Source organism: Macaca mulatta, chromosome 11 (genome assembly GCF_049350105.2).
Source record: "Macaca mulatta isolate MMU2019108-1 chromosome 11, T2T-MMU8v2.0, whole genome shotgun sequence".
NCBI classification, from domain to species: Eukaryota; Metazoa; Chordata; class Mammalia; order Primates; family Cercopithecidae; genus Macaca; species Macaca mulatta.
The window spans coordinates 109,072,364-109,090,922 of NC_133416.1; the positions used below are offsets into that span (position 1 = coordinate 109,072,364).

General features: G+C 40.7%; 1 protein-coding gene and 1 non-coding gene across 2 annotated transcripts in view; both read right to left on the minus strand.

Annotated features, from left to right (window-relative positions):
• GNPTAB (N-acetylglucosamine-1-phosphate transferase subunits alpha and beta) overlaps positions 1-18,559 on the minus strand; it is an 87,115-nt gene that overhangs the window by 16,009 nt on the left and 52,547 nt on the right. Inside the window, exons 8-16 of the mRNA XM_077954804.1 lie at positions 11,212-11,373; positions 10,622-10,801; positions 10,237-10,407; positions 8,213-8,336; positions 6,224-6,427; positions 4,331-5,433; positions 1,737-1,936; positions 1,300-1,519; positions 213-326 (exon numbers count right to left, since the gene is read on the minus strand). Coding sequence (XP_077810930.1) covers positions 213-326; positions 1,300-1,519; positions 1,737-1,936; positions 4,331-5,433; positions 6,224-6,427; positions 8,213-8,336; positions 10,237-10,407; positions 10,622-10,801; positions 11,212-11,373 — 2,478 coding nt within the window. The remainder of the gene's footprint in view (positions 1-212; positions 327-1,299; positions 1,520-1,736; positions 1,937-4,330; positions 5,434-6,223; positions 6,428-8,212; positions 8,337-10,236; positions 10,408-10,621; positions 10,802-11,211; positions 11,374-18,559) is intronic.
• On the minus strand, positions 5,536-5,639 carry LOC114671158 (U6 spliceosomal RNA). Its single transcript, XR_003721048.1, has one exon. It is a non-coding gene; the product is annotated as a U6 spliceosomal RNA (small nuclear RNA).

Below are 18,559 nucleotides of genomic sequence, written 5' to 3' on the forward strand. Positions count from 1 at the left end.
ACAAATCCAAATTACGCATCTATGGGGTGAACAGGAAGATTCCAAAGCAAGCTATGAATGATTCTGGATTACCTGTGCTACTATTTTGCAACAAAGCCATATAAAACCATAGAGCCTGCTTCTAGTTCTGAAGTGCTATACAGAAATGCTGTAAATAACACTTGATAAGGATGTACTTTCTGTTGTACATAAAAGTAACCCATTCCACTTACCAGATTGGGATCATAGTAGGCTTCCTGAGTTGGTGGAATATTATTTAGCTGAGTGATATCAGCAGGCAGCATTTTTGAGCAATTTATTAGCATGTGTTCCAGACCTGTCAAATCCTAACAAAGAAAAAGAAGAAGATAAACCTGTTATGTGCATTGTAAGTAATGACTGTGGTTTTAAAAATAAAAATTAAGTGAAAGCTTCCAAAAATGGTTTAAATGCTATCTTCAAAGAGAATCTGACTACATGATTCTTAAGATAAAGGCACTCTAAGAGAAGCAGAATGAGACAATGCCAACACAAATATTTCATCTTCATCTCAAAGAACGTTCTGGCCTCTGAGATACCCATTTACACAAGGTGGTCCAAGGCTCAGGAGAAATCATGCCCTGCAGCTAGATTCATCTGGGCACCTCCATTAGTTAGTTTCCTACTCCTGGGACTAGAGGATGCCATGAAGGAAGGGCCTGGCTGAGCTCTCTGGTTAGCCACATCTGAAGTCCTAGAATGGATATACCACAAGAATCTTATATGCAGGTATGGTCTGGCTCTTTTCCAGACAATCAAGATCAATCTCTACTGAAAAACCTACAAAAAGTAATTTCATAAAATACGAACCTCAAATTTGGTTATAATTCTGGCACTAAAACAGACTAGCTATGAATACCCACAGTAAATATTAAGAGTTATTTTTACTTGCAATAAATTATGTAGGGGAAAAAGAGACATGGTCAGAATTAAAATTTTCTCTTTGTTTTGAGACAGAGTCTGACTCTGTTGCCCAGCCTGGAGTACAGTGGCATGATCTTGGCTCACTGCAACCTCCACCTCCCCAGGTTGAAGCGGTTCTCCTATTTCAGCCTTCCAAGTAGCTGGAATGACAGGTGCATGCCACCATGTCTGGCTAATTTTTTGTATTTTTAGTAGAGACGGGGTTTCACTGTGTCGCCCAGGTTGGTCTTGAACTCCTGAGCTCAGCCGACTAGGCCTCCCAAAGTGCTGGGATTACAGGTGTGAGCCACCGTGCCTGACCAGAATTAAAATTCTCATTTAAAACATCAAAAAGTTTAGAATAAGACAATACGACACCTGCAAACTTAATGGCAGTTCGTGAATTCTGGTAGCCAGTGTTCGGATTTCTCTGTCAGACAAGACACCAGATTGGTCTGTATCAACTTCATCAAAGACTTGAGATATATTCAGTGGCTGAACTGCACTCATGAGATAGTAAAAATAAGAGAAGGCAAACTGCATATCCTCAGAATGGCGCACTTTGTGAAATGACGTCTTGTCAAATTCTTCAGGGAACCTGTCCAAATATAACATATTACAAACTCTGGATATTCAAAGTATGTACCGTATCTAACATTTGCAGAGATGGACTTTTTTCTTTCGCACTTAGATCATACCTTTAACATATTAGTCATCAAATATTAGAGTCATAAATTTAGTATGGTAAATATGCAAACTTCAGGTAGCCTTAGTTCTGAACACAAGCCAACAACTCAAACACGAGGAAGACTTACATATCTTGCAGCTCTTGCATAACAATCCGGTCAATCATGTGAGGCATGTGAGCGGGGACTTTCCGTGATGTGAATCCAAACTTGCTATTTAGAATTTTATTTACATATCTGAGGGAATCTGCAAACGTATCTTTCAGTTGCCTCCCAGTATTTTTGCTATCAGTGAAGTATGCCAATTGTGTCTTCAATGACTCTTCTTCCTGAAAAGAGAATTCTACATGTAACTCAGCATTATGTTTAGTGCACAAGTATACTTTGTTACAAGACATTTTATATAATGTGGTAATAACTAGTCACGAACTCTCCATTAGGAGCAAATGCAATGCATGTTAACAAGTCACTTTAAGGATCTAAACTGGATTTAGCAGGACTCAACTGGATTTCAGTGCAAGTATCACCAATATTGGTTTGAGAACAACAGCTGTATGAGGGAGATCTACGTAACAACAGTCACATATGGAGGATATTCTTCAAGGACTGGTCATTGTGAGATTTCAAAGCCAATTCAATGCAACATTTAGAAAATTTATTTACATATAAATTTGATAGTACTTTCAGTAACAAGCTAATTCTGCAGATGATATCAAATGTGCAAGTCCTTGAGTTGTAAGCACAAGGACTAGAAACAAATTTGGTTTCATCGTATAATAGTTTTAATATTATAAAATCAAAACCAGTTAAGTGGCAGAACTAAATAGGCAAAGAAAATTGGTAAAGCATTCAAATACTTTACAGAAATACTTTTGCTTCTCAAACTGATAAAAATGTAAGGAGACTGATATTAACTGGTGTTGGTTAGACTGCAGTGAAGCAAGCACTCCTGTATACTTTTTGTGGAAATATGAAGTGGTACAACATTTCAGAAAGACATATTTAAAGTTTATATCTGCTAACCTAGTAATCCTAGCCACAGAACTAAAACTCACTGAAGTGTAAGATATATGTACAAGAGTATTCACTGCAACACTATTTGTAATCACAAAACATTGGAAATAACTAACCTGCAGCTATTAAAAAGAATAATGGCATTGGCATGGGTATAAATAAATAAATAAATAACAGCATTTGCCCACATACTACAACTGCAGGGAAATACATGTAAATTTACACTATATATATATATATTTCTCTCTATATAACCATACATACATATAGGTATGTTTGCATAGCTATAGAAAGATACTGGAAGAATACCCATCAAAGTATTAACAGTGATTATCTCCAGGAGGGAGACTGAAAAAGGAAGAACTTCCCTTTTTTTACTGTATTTTTTTGAATTGCTTGCAATTTTTACTACTAACCTATAATGCTTCTGTAAATTAAAAAAAAAAAAAAAAGGAAAGAAGCCAGGCATGGTGGCTCACGCCTGTAGTCCTAGCACTTTGGGAGGCCAAGACGGGCGGATCACCTGAAATCAGGAGTTCAAGACGAGCCTGGCTAACATGGTGAAACCCCGTCTCCACTAAAAATACAAAAAATTAGCTGGGCGTGCTGGCATGCGCCTGTAATCCCAGCCACTCAGGAGGCTGAGGCAGGAGAATCGCTTGAACCTAGGAGGCAGAGATTGCAGTGAGCCGAGATCACGCCATTGCACCACTCCAGCTTGGGAAAAAGAGCGAAACTCCATCTCAAAAAAAAAAAAAAAAGGAAAGGAAAGACAACAGGGGAAACTGAGGAAATAAACATCGTCAAGAACACTGCAGTCCTTCATTAGATCTGTAAATGCCTCATGTGCAAGGCACAAGATACTTCCTAAAATGCTGAGGACATAGTTCCTCCTTCCCCCTCTTTTCTCCCAGTCTTACACCCACTCGTGGCTGTGTGCCTTCACTATCCAGCCTAGACTGTGTATTTTTGTCTTGGTCTGTCAACTCCCACCTCTTTGAAGGTCAGTCCACAGGGAACTTCCTCCTGTATGCCTTCCTAGTACTTCTAGGCAGAGCTAAGGAGTCCTCCCCTCCGGATTTTTTGCCCATATCTCAACACAAACACACCTCTTTGTTATCTCCCCACAAATTTGTCTTCTCTACTGGTCCCTGAGCTTCCATGAGCAGTGGCTATGTTCCTGTCATCTTGCATTCCCCCGTGGTTAGCACCGTGAGAGCACTGAGGAGAGGTACAGATGACACCACAGCACAGTGGGGCCATGGTACAGGGGACGAGCACTCCAACTTTGAGGCTTGGCTCACACTGGTTTGCTGTTATAATGTTGGGGAAGCGAATGAACTTAATTGAACTCCAGGGTTTTTTCATCAGTAGAGCTGGAGAAATACCAGATCTGAAATGTCAAGACAAGACAACATACCACTTCCCGCTCTCCTTCCTCGAAGTATGCCCCTGGCTAAATCCCTTACTCATTCACACTTGAGCTGTTTCCTAAACTACAAAATGTGGATAACAATAATAAATACCTTCATGTGGTATTTTTTATTATTAGGGTTATTGGGCAAATTAAATGAAACCACATAAGAAAAGCATTTAGTTCCGTGGCCGGCACAAGGAAGTGCTGAATAAATGGTAGCTATAATGATATTATCACGAGATTTATTTACCCTTCCTGAGCATGAGAAAGAATGAGGCTGGATGGAACTTACATCAAGAAGATCTTGGAAATACTTTTTTTTCTCCCATGGCAAAAAGCCCAAGTAACTCTCCGTGTAATGCTGCAGCTTTCTTCCAAGTAACACTTCAGTAACGCCTATGTGATTTTCGGCATTTTCCTCCATTCTGTTGTTCTCTTTTTCTTTCCCTGTGATTTTCTTTTCTTTTGTCATCTGGCTTGCCAGTGGAACAATCAGAGATGAGAGCTTTTCTTTTGTCACATTTCCACCTACAGTTTTTTGGGTGTGAGTTTCCGATCTAAATCTTGCTGTGGTCTCCAAGTCCAGGGGTAGATTCTGACCCTGGTCATGACCATTCACTTTTACACTCACTGCAGGAAAAGTCAACCTCTGTAATCTTTCAGACACTCCTAAGCTGTTTGGCAAGATGCTTTTATGAACCTGTTTTTCCTGTGGAGTCACCAAACTGTCATTTGTTTCATCTGTTATTATAGCTTGATTTTTTACTTTAGCATGCTGTGAGTTCATCAGAAATGATCTCAGCAAGGCTGACTTGGACAAATTGTATCCTTTCAAAGTGATGTCTCCATGTTCCAGTTGCAAATCCAATTTATTGAGACTTAACTGGGCCTCTTTTGGAAGGAGTGAAATATTTACCAGGGGAATTTTCACCTCTTCCTGGGCTCTCCTGGTTGAGTTAACATCGTGTCTCCTGAACTTCGGGAAGCGTTTTTCTTTGGGAATATCCTCAAAAAGGATTTCCGCCTCCGGAAGAAGTGTTGTGGGACTAACTAAATTTTCGTAACCTTTCTGGGCCGTGGAATTCAGTTTTGGTCCCTCCCTTGTGTCCACCTCCACTGTTATCTGGATTTTGAACTCTTCATCATTTCTATTTTGAAATGTGAGATTAAAATGTATTGTGGTGGCATTCATTCCGCTGTGCATTATGAGGTGGATGGTTTTCCACTTGTTGGCAATAGAAGCATGTCGAATTATTGGATTGTCACTATAGGCACCTTCAACTCCTCTTTTGGCTATTTCTGCAAAGCTGAAATAAGGCAGGCATTCACCTTTTGGAATAATATAGTGAGTCTGGTTTGGGAGAAGGGTCACTTTATACAATTCATGAAAATGATCTAGAGGAAAAAACAGAAACATGATTTTTTTTAAAAACTAGGCATTTTTCCTCTGTTTTCCTTTAATTCTTTGGGTCTGAGTTTTCACTTTCTTTAAAAAAAAATAATAGGGAATGCATCACAAATTTGCACGTCATCCTTGTGCAGGGGCCATACTCACGCCTAAACTGTTCTAATTTTAGTATATGTGCTGCTGAAGTAAGCACTGAGTTTTCACTTTCTAAGAGTGACTTTAATTTCAAAATAATTAGATATCCTAATACAACAGTTACTGGTACAGGGCTCATTTCACTATCTGAGGCAGTCACAATAATTACCATGAAATAGTGATCCTGACTCACTACAGAGATATGGCATGATTCTTAACAATAAATTACAATAATCAATTTCCATGTTTTTATCCATTTGAAAAAAACTTTCTGCCAAAACAAATTCCATTTATATGTTACCAACAAAATCCAGGATTTGAACCATCTTTATTTAATGAATTATTGATGGATATCAATAATTTTTTGTTTCCAAATTAAAACTTCACCACATATTTTCAGCTAAGGTAAATCTGCTTGGTCAAAACAAAACAAAACAAAACACCAGACTGCAACAATAACACTAAAGAAATAACACTCTTTAGTGATTTCTGTTGTTCTCTTACTTTTATAACAAGTCTGAATGTAAGGCTGGAAAAAGGATACACAGATAATCATTATTGTAAATAACAAAAGCCATTCAAAACTCTACCTGTCAAGAACTTTTTATCCTCCTATTCTTGTTTGTTTGGCAGTAAACATACCTTGCCCACAGTCGCCAGCATCAAACCCACAGGACAAGACATTGCACGCTTGGTCACAGAACTTATCAGCAAGCCAGGAATTTGCACATCCCTGATTACAGTAAGAGACACTGTTTATTCCTCCACCAAACTGCCAGGGCTGTCCAACTCCAATACTCCCAGTACCTCCACCTCCTGCAATATAGCGACTCCCTCCACTGTTACCTGTAGAGCGGAGGAAGAAGAGGGAATCTTGCTGTAATTACAATTTTGAAAGGCAGTTCTGAACTGGGCACGGTGGCTCACGCCTGTATTCTCAACACTTTGGGAGGCCAAGGCGGCTGGATCACCTGAGGTCAGGAGTTTGAGACCAGCCTGGTCAACATGGTAAACCCCATCTCTGCTAAAAACACAAAAATTAGCTGGGCGTGGTGGTGGGCACCTGTAATCCCAACTACTTGGGAGGCTGAGGCGGGAGAATTGCTCGAACCCAGGAGGTGGAGGTTGCAGTGAATCAAGATTACTCCACTGCACTCCAGCCTCGGCAACAAGATTGAAACTCCATCTCAAAAAACAAACAAAAAAGACAGTTCCTTATTTCATATTAATGTTTTCAAGGTTGATGTGTAAGTTTTAGTCAGAAAAGGTTCACCTCATTCTTTAGTAAAAGATTTCATGTACCTTAAGAAGAAAATAAACTGAAAAGGCAGTCACTTGACAGAAGTGTAATGAACAGGCCCTAGCATTTTGTAGCTATGCAACCTATAAGTACAGGCCTTACATTTGCTCAAGCGGCACATGCTGACAGAAATGGAGGAGCACGAAAACAAAAAGAGATTATTCCAAAGACTGTGACTATCAGAACTGCCAAAAACTTGTCCAAATGTGGGTATCGTGTTTGATACCCCTTGTTATCAAATGCTAATGTTCTAGTAGAGACTGACTTCTCTGGTCTACACAGATCTACTTTGCACATCTGTATTCTCTCCCCACAGTTAAAGAGCATCTGACATATCTGACTGAAATACAACTTGAAGCTTTGTTTTCTCCAATATGCAAACATTTCCAAATCCGTTTCTTCATATGGAAATGGGGATGATAACATTTGTGTACATACTCACTCTCAGGTGACAAACAAAATTCAAGTGAATATAATGAATAATGCTGTATACATTTAATGCTTTATAATTGAAAGGCAGTAAGTAAATGTAACAAATTGCTATTATCAGTAAGTCAAAATATAAGTATGTGAGGGAGGGAGAAGAGTTGCTGAGGAAAATACTTATTTCTTTTGCAACTCTTTAGTCATTCTGTAACCTATCATAATCTGCTGCTGACGGCAACCAGCAGTGAGCTCCTATAAGAACCAGTGAGAGTGATGCTTGCTCTTGGGTTTATAGAACTAAGTATATTCCAGATTTTCATATTTTAAATAAGATGACATTTTCAAGTGTATTTTCTCTTGTTCAATGCCCTCAACAACGAATAAACTGGGCCACATGGGAGCACTAATTACCACCTCCAAAGAGTGTACTGATTACTGATATATATATATATATATATATATACACACACACATACACACACACACATTCATATATATATATTTTTTTTGAGACAGGGTGTCACTCTGCCGCCCAGGTTGGAGTACAGAGGCACAATCACAGCTCACGGCAGCCTCGGACTCCTAGGCTCAAGTGATCCTCCTGCCTTAGCCTCCCAAGCACCTAGGACTACAGGTGTGCACCACCACACTTGGCTAATTTTTTTTGATAGAGATGGGGTCTTACTATGTTGCCCAGGCTGGTCTTAAACTCCTGGCCTCAAGCAATCCTCCCAGCTCAGCTTTGCAAAGCACTGGATTATAAGCTTGAGTCACCATGTCCAGCATTACTGATTCTTTATTAATACATAAAGAATGTTTGGTTACGTCTATAGTACATGTTCAATAATGATTAAGAAGAAAATATTCCATAAAAATGAACGAACGACAGTTTAACACATCCTTACCAGAGCAATCGCCACCATCCCAATCGCAGGCTGAATTATTACAAGCCTTGTCACAATAGCCATCTTTAATCCAGGAACCGGGGCAGCCCTCGGCACAGTTTGGCACAGGCCACGTCAAATAAACCTACGATAAAACCAAAGAGAAAATAAAATGACTTCTGGCTTCTGATACGTTTTATTCTTAAGATTCCCTTTATAAAAAGAAATTAAGTCTCTAGAAAGATTAAAATTTTCAAAGGGCTGAGTGTTCACACTCACAAGCGCTTTAAGTTTGCCTGTACCTATAGTTATTGTTTAGATCCTGCTGTGTTGACCATTCTTACTGAGCATATTTACTTTTTTCCATTACTCAAGGAAAGCAGACAAGGATTCAACTCATGGATTAGCCTCTCACAACATGCTTTGATAATCTACTGTGAAACAAAGTAACACCATGCCAGACTTGACTGCAAGTACCGAAGCATGTCAAAGCTGGTGGGAAGTATGCACGGTCACTGCTTTTCTGCAACAACTATCAGTAGCTCATCAGTGTATTTGTGCATAATCTTGTCTCAAGGCTGAGAGACAATATCCTCTATCTTCAGGCATAAGGCCCTGTGATAAATTAATCGGCACAGCATTCTGAGCTGTGCATTCACCTGCTCTAAAAATGAGTGATGGGGTACATGGTTACTTTTTAAATTCAAAATCATTGAAAAAAAATACACTCCTCTTTAAAAATCTCTGTGCCTTTGCATATTCTGTCTAATTGGAATATCTTTTTTCACCTAAACTAACTCTTACTTGTTCTTCAAAGTACGTGTCAATTCGGATGGGCATTCTTCCTATCCCATCTGATTTAAGCCTCCTATGCTCACATGCCTCAGCACCAAGGCACACCTGTCAGCAGGAAAAGCACTGCACAGTCATTGATCTTGTGTTTGTCCCCTTGTTAAGCCACAAGCTCCCCTTTTAGCCCTACAATCTGATACAGAGGAGACAGGTCAATAGGGGAACAGGAGAATGGGCCTGGTTGGGTAGCATAAACAATAACAGACAAAGTAGTTTTGTTATTAGCACTTAGTTGCAGAGTTTTATAACTTATAAGTTTACGGTGATAAGTCTCTAACTGATCACTGAACCCTTCCAACAATGCTACAAGGGTTTTTGTACTTTCCACACTATGCAGACAGAAAACACAGAAGTAGAGCCACTGCCCAAGGTCATCCTGAAGAGTTGGCCCCCAAGTCTGCACTCTTAACCACTTCTCCATCCCACCTCTCAACAAAGTTAGAGCGCAACAGGCTGCCTTAAATGAAATTTCATCTATAGCTTTCAGCACTAACTTGAGTTAACTTTCTATTTTGGCCCTTTTGCTGACATTCTAACCATGATTTTCTGTTTCACAGTGATTTTGCTTTTTCTGCTATCGTAGTAGTAGAAAATTTAGATGGTCAGGGAAAAGTGAGGATCCTGGGTGTCTAAGAATGTAGCAAAGCAAATTTCTAACTGTAGTGTTCTTCTTAATTGTTGACTTCTGAGCTTAGCACTCAAAAATGATTATTTGATCATATATATATATATATTTTTTATTTTATTTTTCAAGATCAGGTTCTCACTCTGTCACCCAAGCTGGGGTGCAGTGGTACAATCACAGCTCACTGCAGCCTCAACATTCAGGCTAAAGTAATCTTCTCATTTTGGCCAGTGAGCCCCCACTCCCCCGACTGGCCCCCAACACCCAAGTAGCTGAGACTACATGAGTATTCCACTGGGCCCAAATAATTGTTTTACTTTTTGTAAAGTAAAACAATTTACTTTTTGTAAAGTAAAACAATTATTTGTCTCCCTGTGCTTCCCAAGCTGGTCTCAAACTCCTAGGGTCAAGTGATCCACCCACCTCTGCCTCCCAAAGTACTGGGATTACAGGTGTAAGCCACCGTGCCTGGCCTGTGTGATATTTGACTATAGTAGTATGTGCACTGATTTTCTGATTTGCTAAGTGACTTCCACACTAGACATCCCCCCTCCTCTTAGGCACTCACCTTTTGGCCTTTGGAGTGACTGTAAAAATCATCTGGCCAGACATCCTTCCCAAACATGACATCATCATTTAGGTAAATAAACTTCTGGGACAGCCCTTCGATGCGATGAATGTGACTTTCAATAGCAGGTGAACTAAAGGTAGGCAAGTGGCTCAAATTTCGAAAAACATCCTTTTAACAACAGCAAACAAAAAAAGAGAGTGAATGAGAGCTGTTTGGGTTTGGTTTAGTTTTTGAAAGGAAGGAAGGGAAGGCAATGAAGAGCTAAAGAAAGGCAGAAATGAAGGTAGAAGGGTACGGAGAATGAAATTATGGAAATCCCTGTACCACACTAAAGGAGCAGAATTAGAAACCACAGTCTCGTAATTTTTAGAAAGTCTTGTACCTGGTGTGTTACTATTGTCACTCGAGGATTGTCAAGGTTCAGCCAGGATGGAATCTGCCCGTTGGTGACAATGAAAATATTCCGAACCCATGGTGCATGCTTCTCAATAGATCGCAGTGAGTACCTCAGTTCTTCGTTATCTTCAAAACGACTGGCAGAGATGTCTTCATCCTGCTTAGACTGAGAAAAACCCTTGGCACATGAAGATGTGAAATACCCCTTAAGTCACACCTCCTCCTCTTTGTCCCTTCCTTCTGCCCCATCTGCTCTCAAGGTGCTCTGGCAGACTTTTAACAATGGAGTCTTAATTTTAAACATTACAAAAAATGCAGAAGATCAGTATATATATTTTTAAACCCAAAATTCAAACAGACAGCATTTCTCTAACACACTTTATAAAAAAGGTTATTGGATCTGATTCTAGGTCACTTCAGTTAATACCAAACCAACGGCAGTGACTGGAAAATTAGAAAAGTTCCAATCAACTCACCTCTCTGTAAGTCCCCTTTCCTCTTCTAATACAGTAACTTACACATTTTTAACATCCTAACTCTTGATTTGGGTTGTAAAAGCTTCTGTGCATCCCTTACCTGGCTGATAGCACTCAGATCCCATAATAAATATGCAGGACTTATGGTCAGTTCTTTTCCATCAATGGTCATGTTCTTCTTAGTTTGCTTGTTCAATTCTTGAAAATCCTTGGGGTTATTCAGTTTCAGAAGTGCTACACTGGCCTCTGAATACAACTGCAACTATCAAATAACAAGAGGATTACACATGAAAAGACTGAGTCTCAAGGATGAGGCACCTTCAAATTCCCAGTCTGCTCTTTAATCTTTCTTTTTTTTTTTTTTTTTTTTTTTTTGAGACGGAGTCTCGCGCTGTCACCCAGGCTGGAGTGCAGTGGCCGGATCTCAGCTCACTGCAAGCTCCGCCTCCCGGGTTCACACCATTCTCCTGCCTCAGCCTCCCGAGTAGCTGGGACTACAGGCGCCCGCCACCTCACCCGGCTAATTTTTTGTATTTTTTAGTAGAGACGGGGTTTCACCGTGTTAACCAGCATGGTCTCGATCTCCTGACCTCGTGATCCGCCCGTCTCGGCCTCCCAAAGTGCTGGGATTACAGGCTTGAGCCACCACGCCCGGCCTTTTTTTTTTTTTTTTTTGAGATAGAGTCTCGCTCTGTCGCCAGGCTGGAGCACAGTGGCGTGATCTTGGCTCACCTCAACCTCCGCCTCCAGGGTTCAAACGATTCTCCTTCCTCAGCCTCCCAAGTAGCTGGGACTACAGGAATGCATCACCACGGCCAGCTGATTTTTGTATTTTTAGTAGAGACAGGGTTTCACCATGTTGGCCAGGCTGGTCTCCACCTCCTGACCTCAGGTGATCCGCCTGCCTTGGCCTCCCAAAGTGCTGGGATAACAGGCGTGAGCCACCACAACCACCCTGATCTTTAATCTTGAAATGGTAAGACAATATCAAAACACAACAAAAAGACCTACACAGACCAGATGCATTTCCCAAATGAATGTTAACAAAACAGGCATCTAAAAATAAGAAGGAGTGGTAAAGGCAGTGGCAAACTCGACACCTCAGAGCCATCTGAAAGCTGCAACCACTCAGTGGCACCAAGTGCTGCCAGTCTCCTCAGAGGCAAGAATCCCCAACTGCTGTATGAAATCTCCCCAATTTTTCAATGTTGGCTCAAATGATTTTTGACTTCTTTGCAAATATGCCTGCTGGCCAACAGTTTTGTGACTTTTCTTCTAGAATATTATCAATCTGCTTATATTGGGCTTAAAACCTGCAATGTAATTAACCTTGCTGGAATTGGTGACAAGCACATCTGCTAGTCGGGTGTCTGAACAGCTTTTGTGCCACATGCCCGGGAGGAGCATCTTCGGCAGGGCTGCCTGAAGTGCTTCCATGGGAAAACTAGCTTTCGGAGCAAAGCTTTTGGGGCAATCATAAATCTAAGAGTGAACATCACAAACATCAAGTTCTACAAACAGGCTTTGCCACCCCTACCAAAGTCCACACCACGCTTTATCTGTTGTCTGTTCTGACTCTGTATCACGCAACTTCCTACGAAGAGGCTTTCATCACTCAGGAAAAGTGGAGAGGCCTGAAAACCACAAATGTAGGATAGTAAAATCCTTCTCCTGAACTAGTGCTTCTAAAAGAGCCTATGGTTTTCTTTCTCAATCTATAAAACAGAAGCAAACACAAATTATTATGAGCTTATTCTGAGCTCTTCTGTTTGCTGCATGACTATTCTTAGCTCATTTTCTAAGCAGTTTCCTAAGCGTACGTAGTCCAAAACACCAGAGGTTAGAGTTAGAAATTTCATTTATATCTTTTCCCCTTATTACATAGGCCATTAACTCTTCTCACAGATTAGGTGCATGTGTGAGCACCTGCAGGTGCTTGTAACTGTCTTCCTGACTCATCACTTTCTTTTACCTCTTTTACTTAGTGAGTGCCTGGCATATATTTAGCACTCGCTAAGCTGGTTCTCACTGAGTCACTATCTTGCCTCGGCATATGTGCCGGGTGTTGGGAGGCAGGCCACGCAGGGGATTAGTAGTCTGCCTGGGTCCCTGTCCTCCCTCTCACAGCACCCCAAAGCATTTCTGAGGGCTCCCTGGAGAGAAAAAGTCACTATTCTAGAATAATTTATTTATTTACTTATTTTTATTTCTATTTTTTGAGATGAAGTCTCACTTTATTGCCAAGGCTGGAATACAGTGATGTGATCTCAGCTCACTGCAACCTCCATCTCCCGGGTTCAAGTGATTCTCCTGCCTCAGCCTCCCGAATAGCTGGGATTACAGGCATGCATCACCATGCCCAGCTAATTTTTTTTTGTATTTTTAGTAGAGGCAGGATTTCACCACATTGGCCAGGCTGGTCTCCTGACATATGATCCACCCGCCTTGGCCTCCCAAAGTGCTGGGATTACAGGCATGAGCCACCAGGCCTGGCCCCCATCTCCCGTTTCTCAAGGGGCATCAGTGTCTGGTTCAATCACAGCTTCGTTATCAATTTCTAGATCACTTTCCTCACTTGAAGGCTCGTCTGTGTTTATGTTTTCCTCCACCTTCTTACTACCTGTTTTTGTTTTTAATTCCTTGGTATTTTCGTCTGATTTATAATAGCTTTCTGAGTAGCACGTGGTACTTCACCCCCATGCTCTCCACACACTCCCTCAGGAAGCACATTTCCTCGGTGTGCAGACTGCTCGGATCCTGCTTATACATTTTCACGAAGTCCTGAAGCTCGTTCACTTTGCGAAGGTCCAGGGTCGGAAGGCAGTGGGCGAAGCTGAGGGGCTGCAGGCCAGTTTTGGGCCCAGGTGCTGGCTTGGCATCACCTCGAAGACGAGGTGTGTCTAGTTTAATTTCATAACTTGTACTGGCCCTTTGTTTGGTAAGAAGGTATATCACTAAAATTATTCTTTTATTAGAAGCCTTGCCTAGGGTTGGTTTCTAATTATATGGGCATAAAAGAGCAAGAAGAGGTTTTTCTACAGTAACTATACAATAATTCGGAAAGAGATGAAAATTAATGACGTTAAAGTAATATTTACATGTATGAGAAAGATTTTCTGCCACCGTAAAAAGGGTGGGGAAGTACCCTCTGAGAGCCACTAGGTGGCAGCCCAATCCTGAACATCATTATTACTTTTGTCAGCCGAGAGGAGGTAGTGGGAAGACTAGTTGTAGTTTGTGCCTAAGGTTGGAGTTCGTGGCTTGGGCAATTGTGGGCAACTGCCTCCATATATAGCATCTTACTTTAAATTATAAGTTTACATAAATTATAAGTTTCTGCAAAAAGGAACAACTTCTATGCCCACCCCCTACAGACCCACAGTGAACAACAACATGTGGCATGACTAAGAAATAAAGCTTTGTTGTTTTTAGCCATTGAGATTCCAGAATGTCTGTTCCAGCAGCATCATCTAGAATAACATGACTGATACACCTGGCACTTGTAGGAGTATGAGGCAAGGGCAGACAGACAGACGGAGAACTAAATGGTGGTTGAGGCCAAGGCCTGGGTAGGCTACAATGATTGAGCAACTGATGGATCAATTCGAGTCAAGGAAAGACAATACAGATGATGGTCAGGAGAAGCAGTGTTGCAGAACCCAAGAGAAAAAAATATTAATTCTGGTATATTTCTAAAGACAAAAAACAAGCATCAAAATTAAGGGACAAGAAACAAAATTAAGTGGGTTTTGTAATTAGTAGCTCAATGGAGACCAATTTCAATGGCATGACAGATATGGAAACCAGATTTCAAGTGCTTGATACTTCACAGTTAAACTTCTAGATACAATATGTACATAAGTATGTATATATTGGAAGCAAATCTAACACATTTTGTACACTGTATAACATAGGACAGGGATGATAAAACAATCCCAGAAGTATTAAATTCAGTATAATTCAGTATAAATGACCAAGTCACAAGATACAAGAATTGAAAAAACAGTGTAAATAATCTTCGCTTTTAAATTCTACAAATGATTAACTATCAAGGCAAGATTAGAGTATATTAATATAAAACATATAGAACCACTTTAAAATATTGCTAATTGTGAGAATAATAAACAGTTCGTTCTACTGTTCTCAGCATTGTAGCCTATATTTAAAAATTGGCTTTAAAAACAATAGTAGTCAACAAATACAAGTAAGTTTGAATGCATGTTTTTAAGTCAACCAAAAACAATGAGTGCAAAAGAGAAAGTATCCTTTTAAGGCAGACAAAATAGTTGTATTTTAAGATAAGCCTTAGTTAAAAATCATGATATCGAACTGGTCATTTCTGAATGCCACAAAGAAAGGCTGTGTCAAGTTGTCTAAACAATCACATATCTGCAAATACTACTGGAGGATAAAGACCTGGGATGCTGCTAAACATCCTACAATACACAGGACAGTCCCCTAAGGATAGTGGCATCCAGTCTCAACTGTCTCAATGGTGCAAAGGTGGAGAAAACTTGGTCTAGAAGAAATGCAAATCCAAAATAACAACAAAGGCTTTCCTATTAGAAGTTATGTTCCCAACAACTTTGAAGTGCTTACAAATTCAGAAGGTGTAATCTACTTTCATTTTGGATTCATTTGATCTAAAATCATTAAAAATCTTTTAGGAAAAAAACCCCACATGTCTGCTAATACCAACTGAAAACCAAATTAGTGTCTTTAAGTGATTCAACAATTCAAAGCTACTAGATTTTTTTTTTTTTTTTTTTTTTTTTTTGAGATGAAGTCTCACTCTGTCACCAGACTGGAATACAGTGGCGCCACCTCAGCTCGCTGCAACCTCTGCCTCCTGGGTTCAAGTGATTCTCATGCCTGAGCCTCCCAAGTAGCTGGGATTATAGGCATGTGCCACCACACCCAGCTAATTTTTGTATTTTCAGTAGAGATGGAGTTTCACCATGTTGGCCAGGATGGTATCAGTCTCCAATCAGATCAACCTCATGATCTGCCCGCCTCGGCCTCAAAGTGCTGGGATTACAGGTGTGAGCCACTGCGCCCAGCCGCTACTAGATCTTAATATGTCCTGGTGGTTTTCCAAAACTTAAATCAGTTTCAGAGTTGGTTGTTTCATCTATTGAAGCTTTTTTATTTTAGAAATAAAACAAAAAAAGAAAAAGGTACCATGCTTTAAAACAAGTGCACAAGGTGGTTTCAGAGAATTATCTAAAAGAAAGAGCTTCAGTACAAAATTATGACAATTTACTGTGACCTTAGGCCCTGACCAGAGCTTTGAGGGGGGCAGAGTCCACGCAGGACAATATGCTGTTCCCACCCTGCCTGCACAAACAACCTGTTCAGTCTTCAAGAACCCAGTTCAGCCTCTTTCTCTTTGAAAACTTCCCCCATGTCTCTGACCCACAGACCTTTCCTGTTTCCAGCTCTAAACACACACGCTGCTTCCAAAATGTGACTATAAATGCTTAAGGGCAGGGTCTACATCTCCTCCACCTTTTGCACACCCACTCAGCAACTACTATAATTGAAGGAAACTTAGCATGAGAATTCACTTGACAGCTTTGGGAAGATTTCCCACTTGCTCTAAAATATGTTTAAAAAAGAAGTGAAGAAAAACAAAAATCAAAAAATAAATGCAAAAACCCACCATGAATGAAAATGTCTACAGATACAAAATGATTTAGAGGTATCTGAAAATAAGGACTGATGATCTGATTTATCAAAAGGTGAATTATATGTCCGTCATACACAAAAATCATACAGATAGAGTACTTAATCAGATCATTGAAGACCCACCTCAAGGTATCTCAAATTAGAAAGCCTCTTATAGAGAAGACTGATTTATAAGACTACAGTCAAAAGAGTTTATGAATTCAAATCCATTACCTTACAAATGAAACTATTTTCAAGTCCCACATTTCTGCCTCAGGAAAAAAAAAACTTCAGGTTTTATTCTAAACAGAATGACAAAGGCCTAGTTGTGTATATACAACAATGTACAAAGACACATTTCTGTGCCTAGAGTGACTCCTATGAATAATCACACTGCTGAAAATGTTTCCCTATATATCCCAAGACTGTTGCACCTGGCTCATTCCTTAAGCAGCCCCCTAAGTGCCAAGTAATCACTAAGGGTAAAAAGGTGAATAGGGCTGTACCTGTCCTGAGACAGCCGTGGCCTAGTGAGAATCTGTGGGACAGAGCTGAGCTGAGCCCTAGGTGGCTCCAGGGCCACAGGCCTTGGCAAAGGCCTCCTGGGGGAACCTGGAAGGGCAAAGTGGTTCAGCGGTTCAAGTCTTGAAGTCCAATGCCTAACAGCCCTCTCCTCTGACATGCCACATACACCGCTAATGCAACACATCCAAAACTGACCTCTGGGTCTCCTTCCAAAAGACGTTTGCTTCTGCCACTGAAGCTCTGAGTGTGGTTAATTCCATAACTTCCATCTTCACCAGAAAGGTCCACTTTCCCTTTCATTCTCCCCTTCCTTCTCCTGAATAGCTTGTAGTTCACCAATTGATACTAAGTGTCTCTCTTAGACGCTTCTGGAACCATTTCCATTGTTGGCATCCCACTGCCAAGGCACTTGCTGCATGGGAACGTCTTGCTGAGCTATGGCAGCAGCAGCTGAACTGGTTTTCCTACCACACCTTTCCCTGTTATGTTCTTTAGAAGCAGATCAGACTGTGTCCTCACCCTGCCTTCAGGAAAAAATCTAGGCTTCTTAACAGAGACGTTTCTCAACCTGTCTTTACAATCTCATCCTCACCAAAATCCCTGCCTGTGCCAGAAACCATTGCCTTGGTTCCCTGAAAATGCCATTTATGTTCAGGCCTCCAACCCTTTGGCTCAGGCTGTTCTCTCTACATAGAATGGTCTCTTCTGCTCCCTTCTCTGCTGGGAGAATGGCTGCTCTGTTTAGGGCCCAGCTAAAATGCTTCTATTATGCAAACTCTGCCTTGACCCCAAGTACACCTAAAGCCCAGATGTTCTCATGGCACTCTGTATAAACTCTTATTTGGAGCTCATCATACACACAAAAGGTGTTTTGTTTGTTTAGGAACCCAATGATAGGAAACTTCATTCTCAGAGTACTCATAACATAATCAGGAAGCAGAGCCTAAGGAAAGCAAGTCACTTGAGGCCTGGACTCTAATGCTGACACTGCTTCTCTTCTTCCTCTTTCTCACTTTCTCTCTAGTCTCTAAAAATCTTAAGTCCTAGTACCTGAAGTTGATCACAGGTGTTGGAATCATGAAAAAAACCTTCAAGGAACATTATGTGTGATGAGTTTGATGCTCTGAGAGGTGTTGGCCCCCACAAAGACAACTCTGAAAATCCAAATAAATCTCCGACTTGGTGAGTGAACTGTGGAAAGGCATCTCCCCATGCCTGGAGGCTGCTGGTTCTCCTTGTCCAATTCAAGTTGCTAC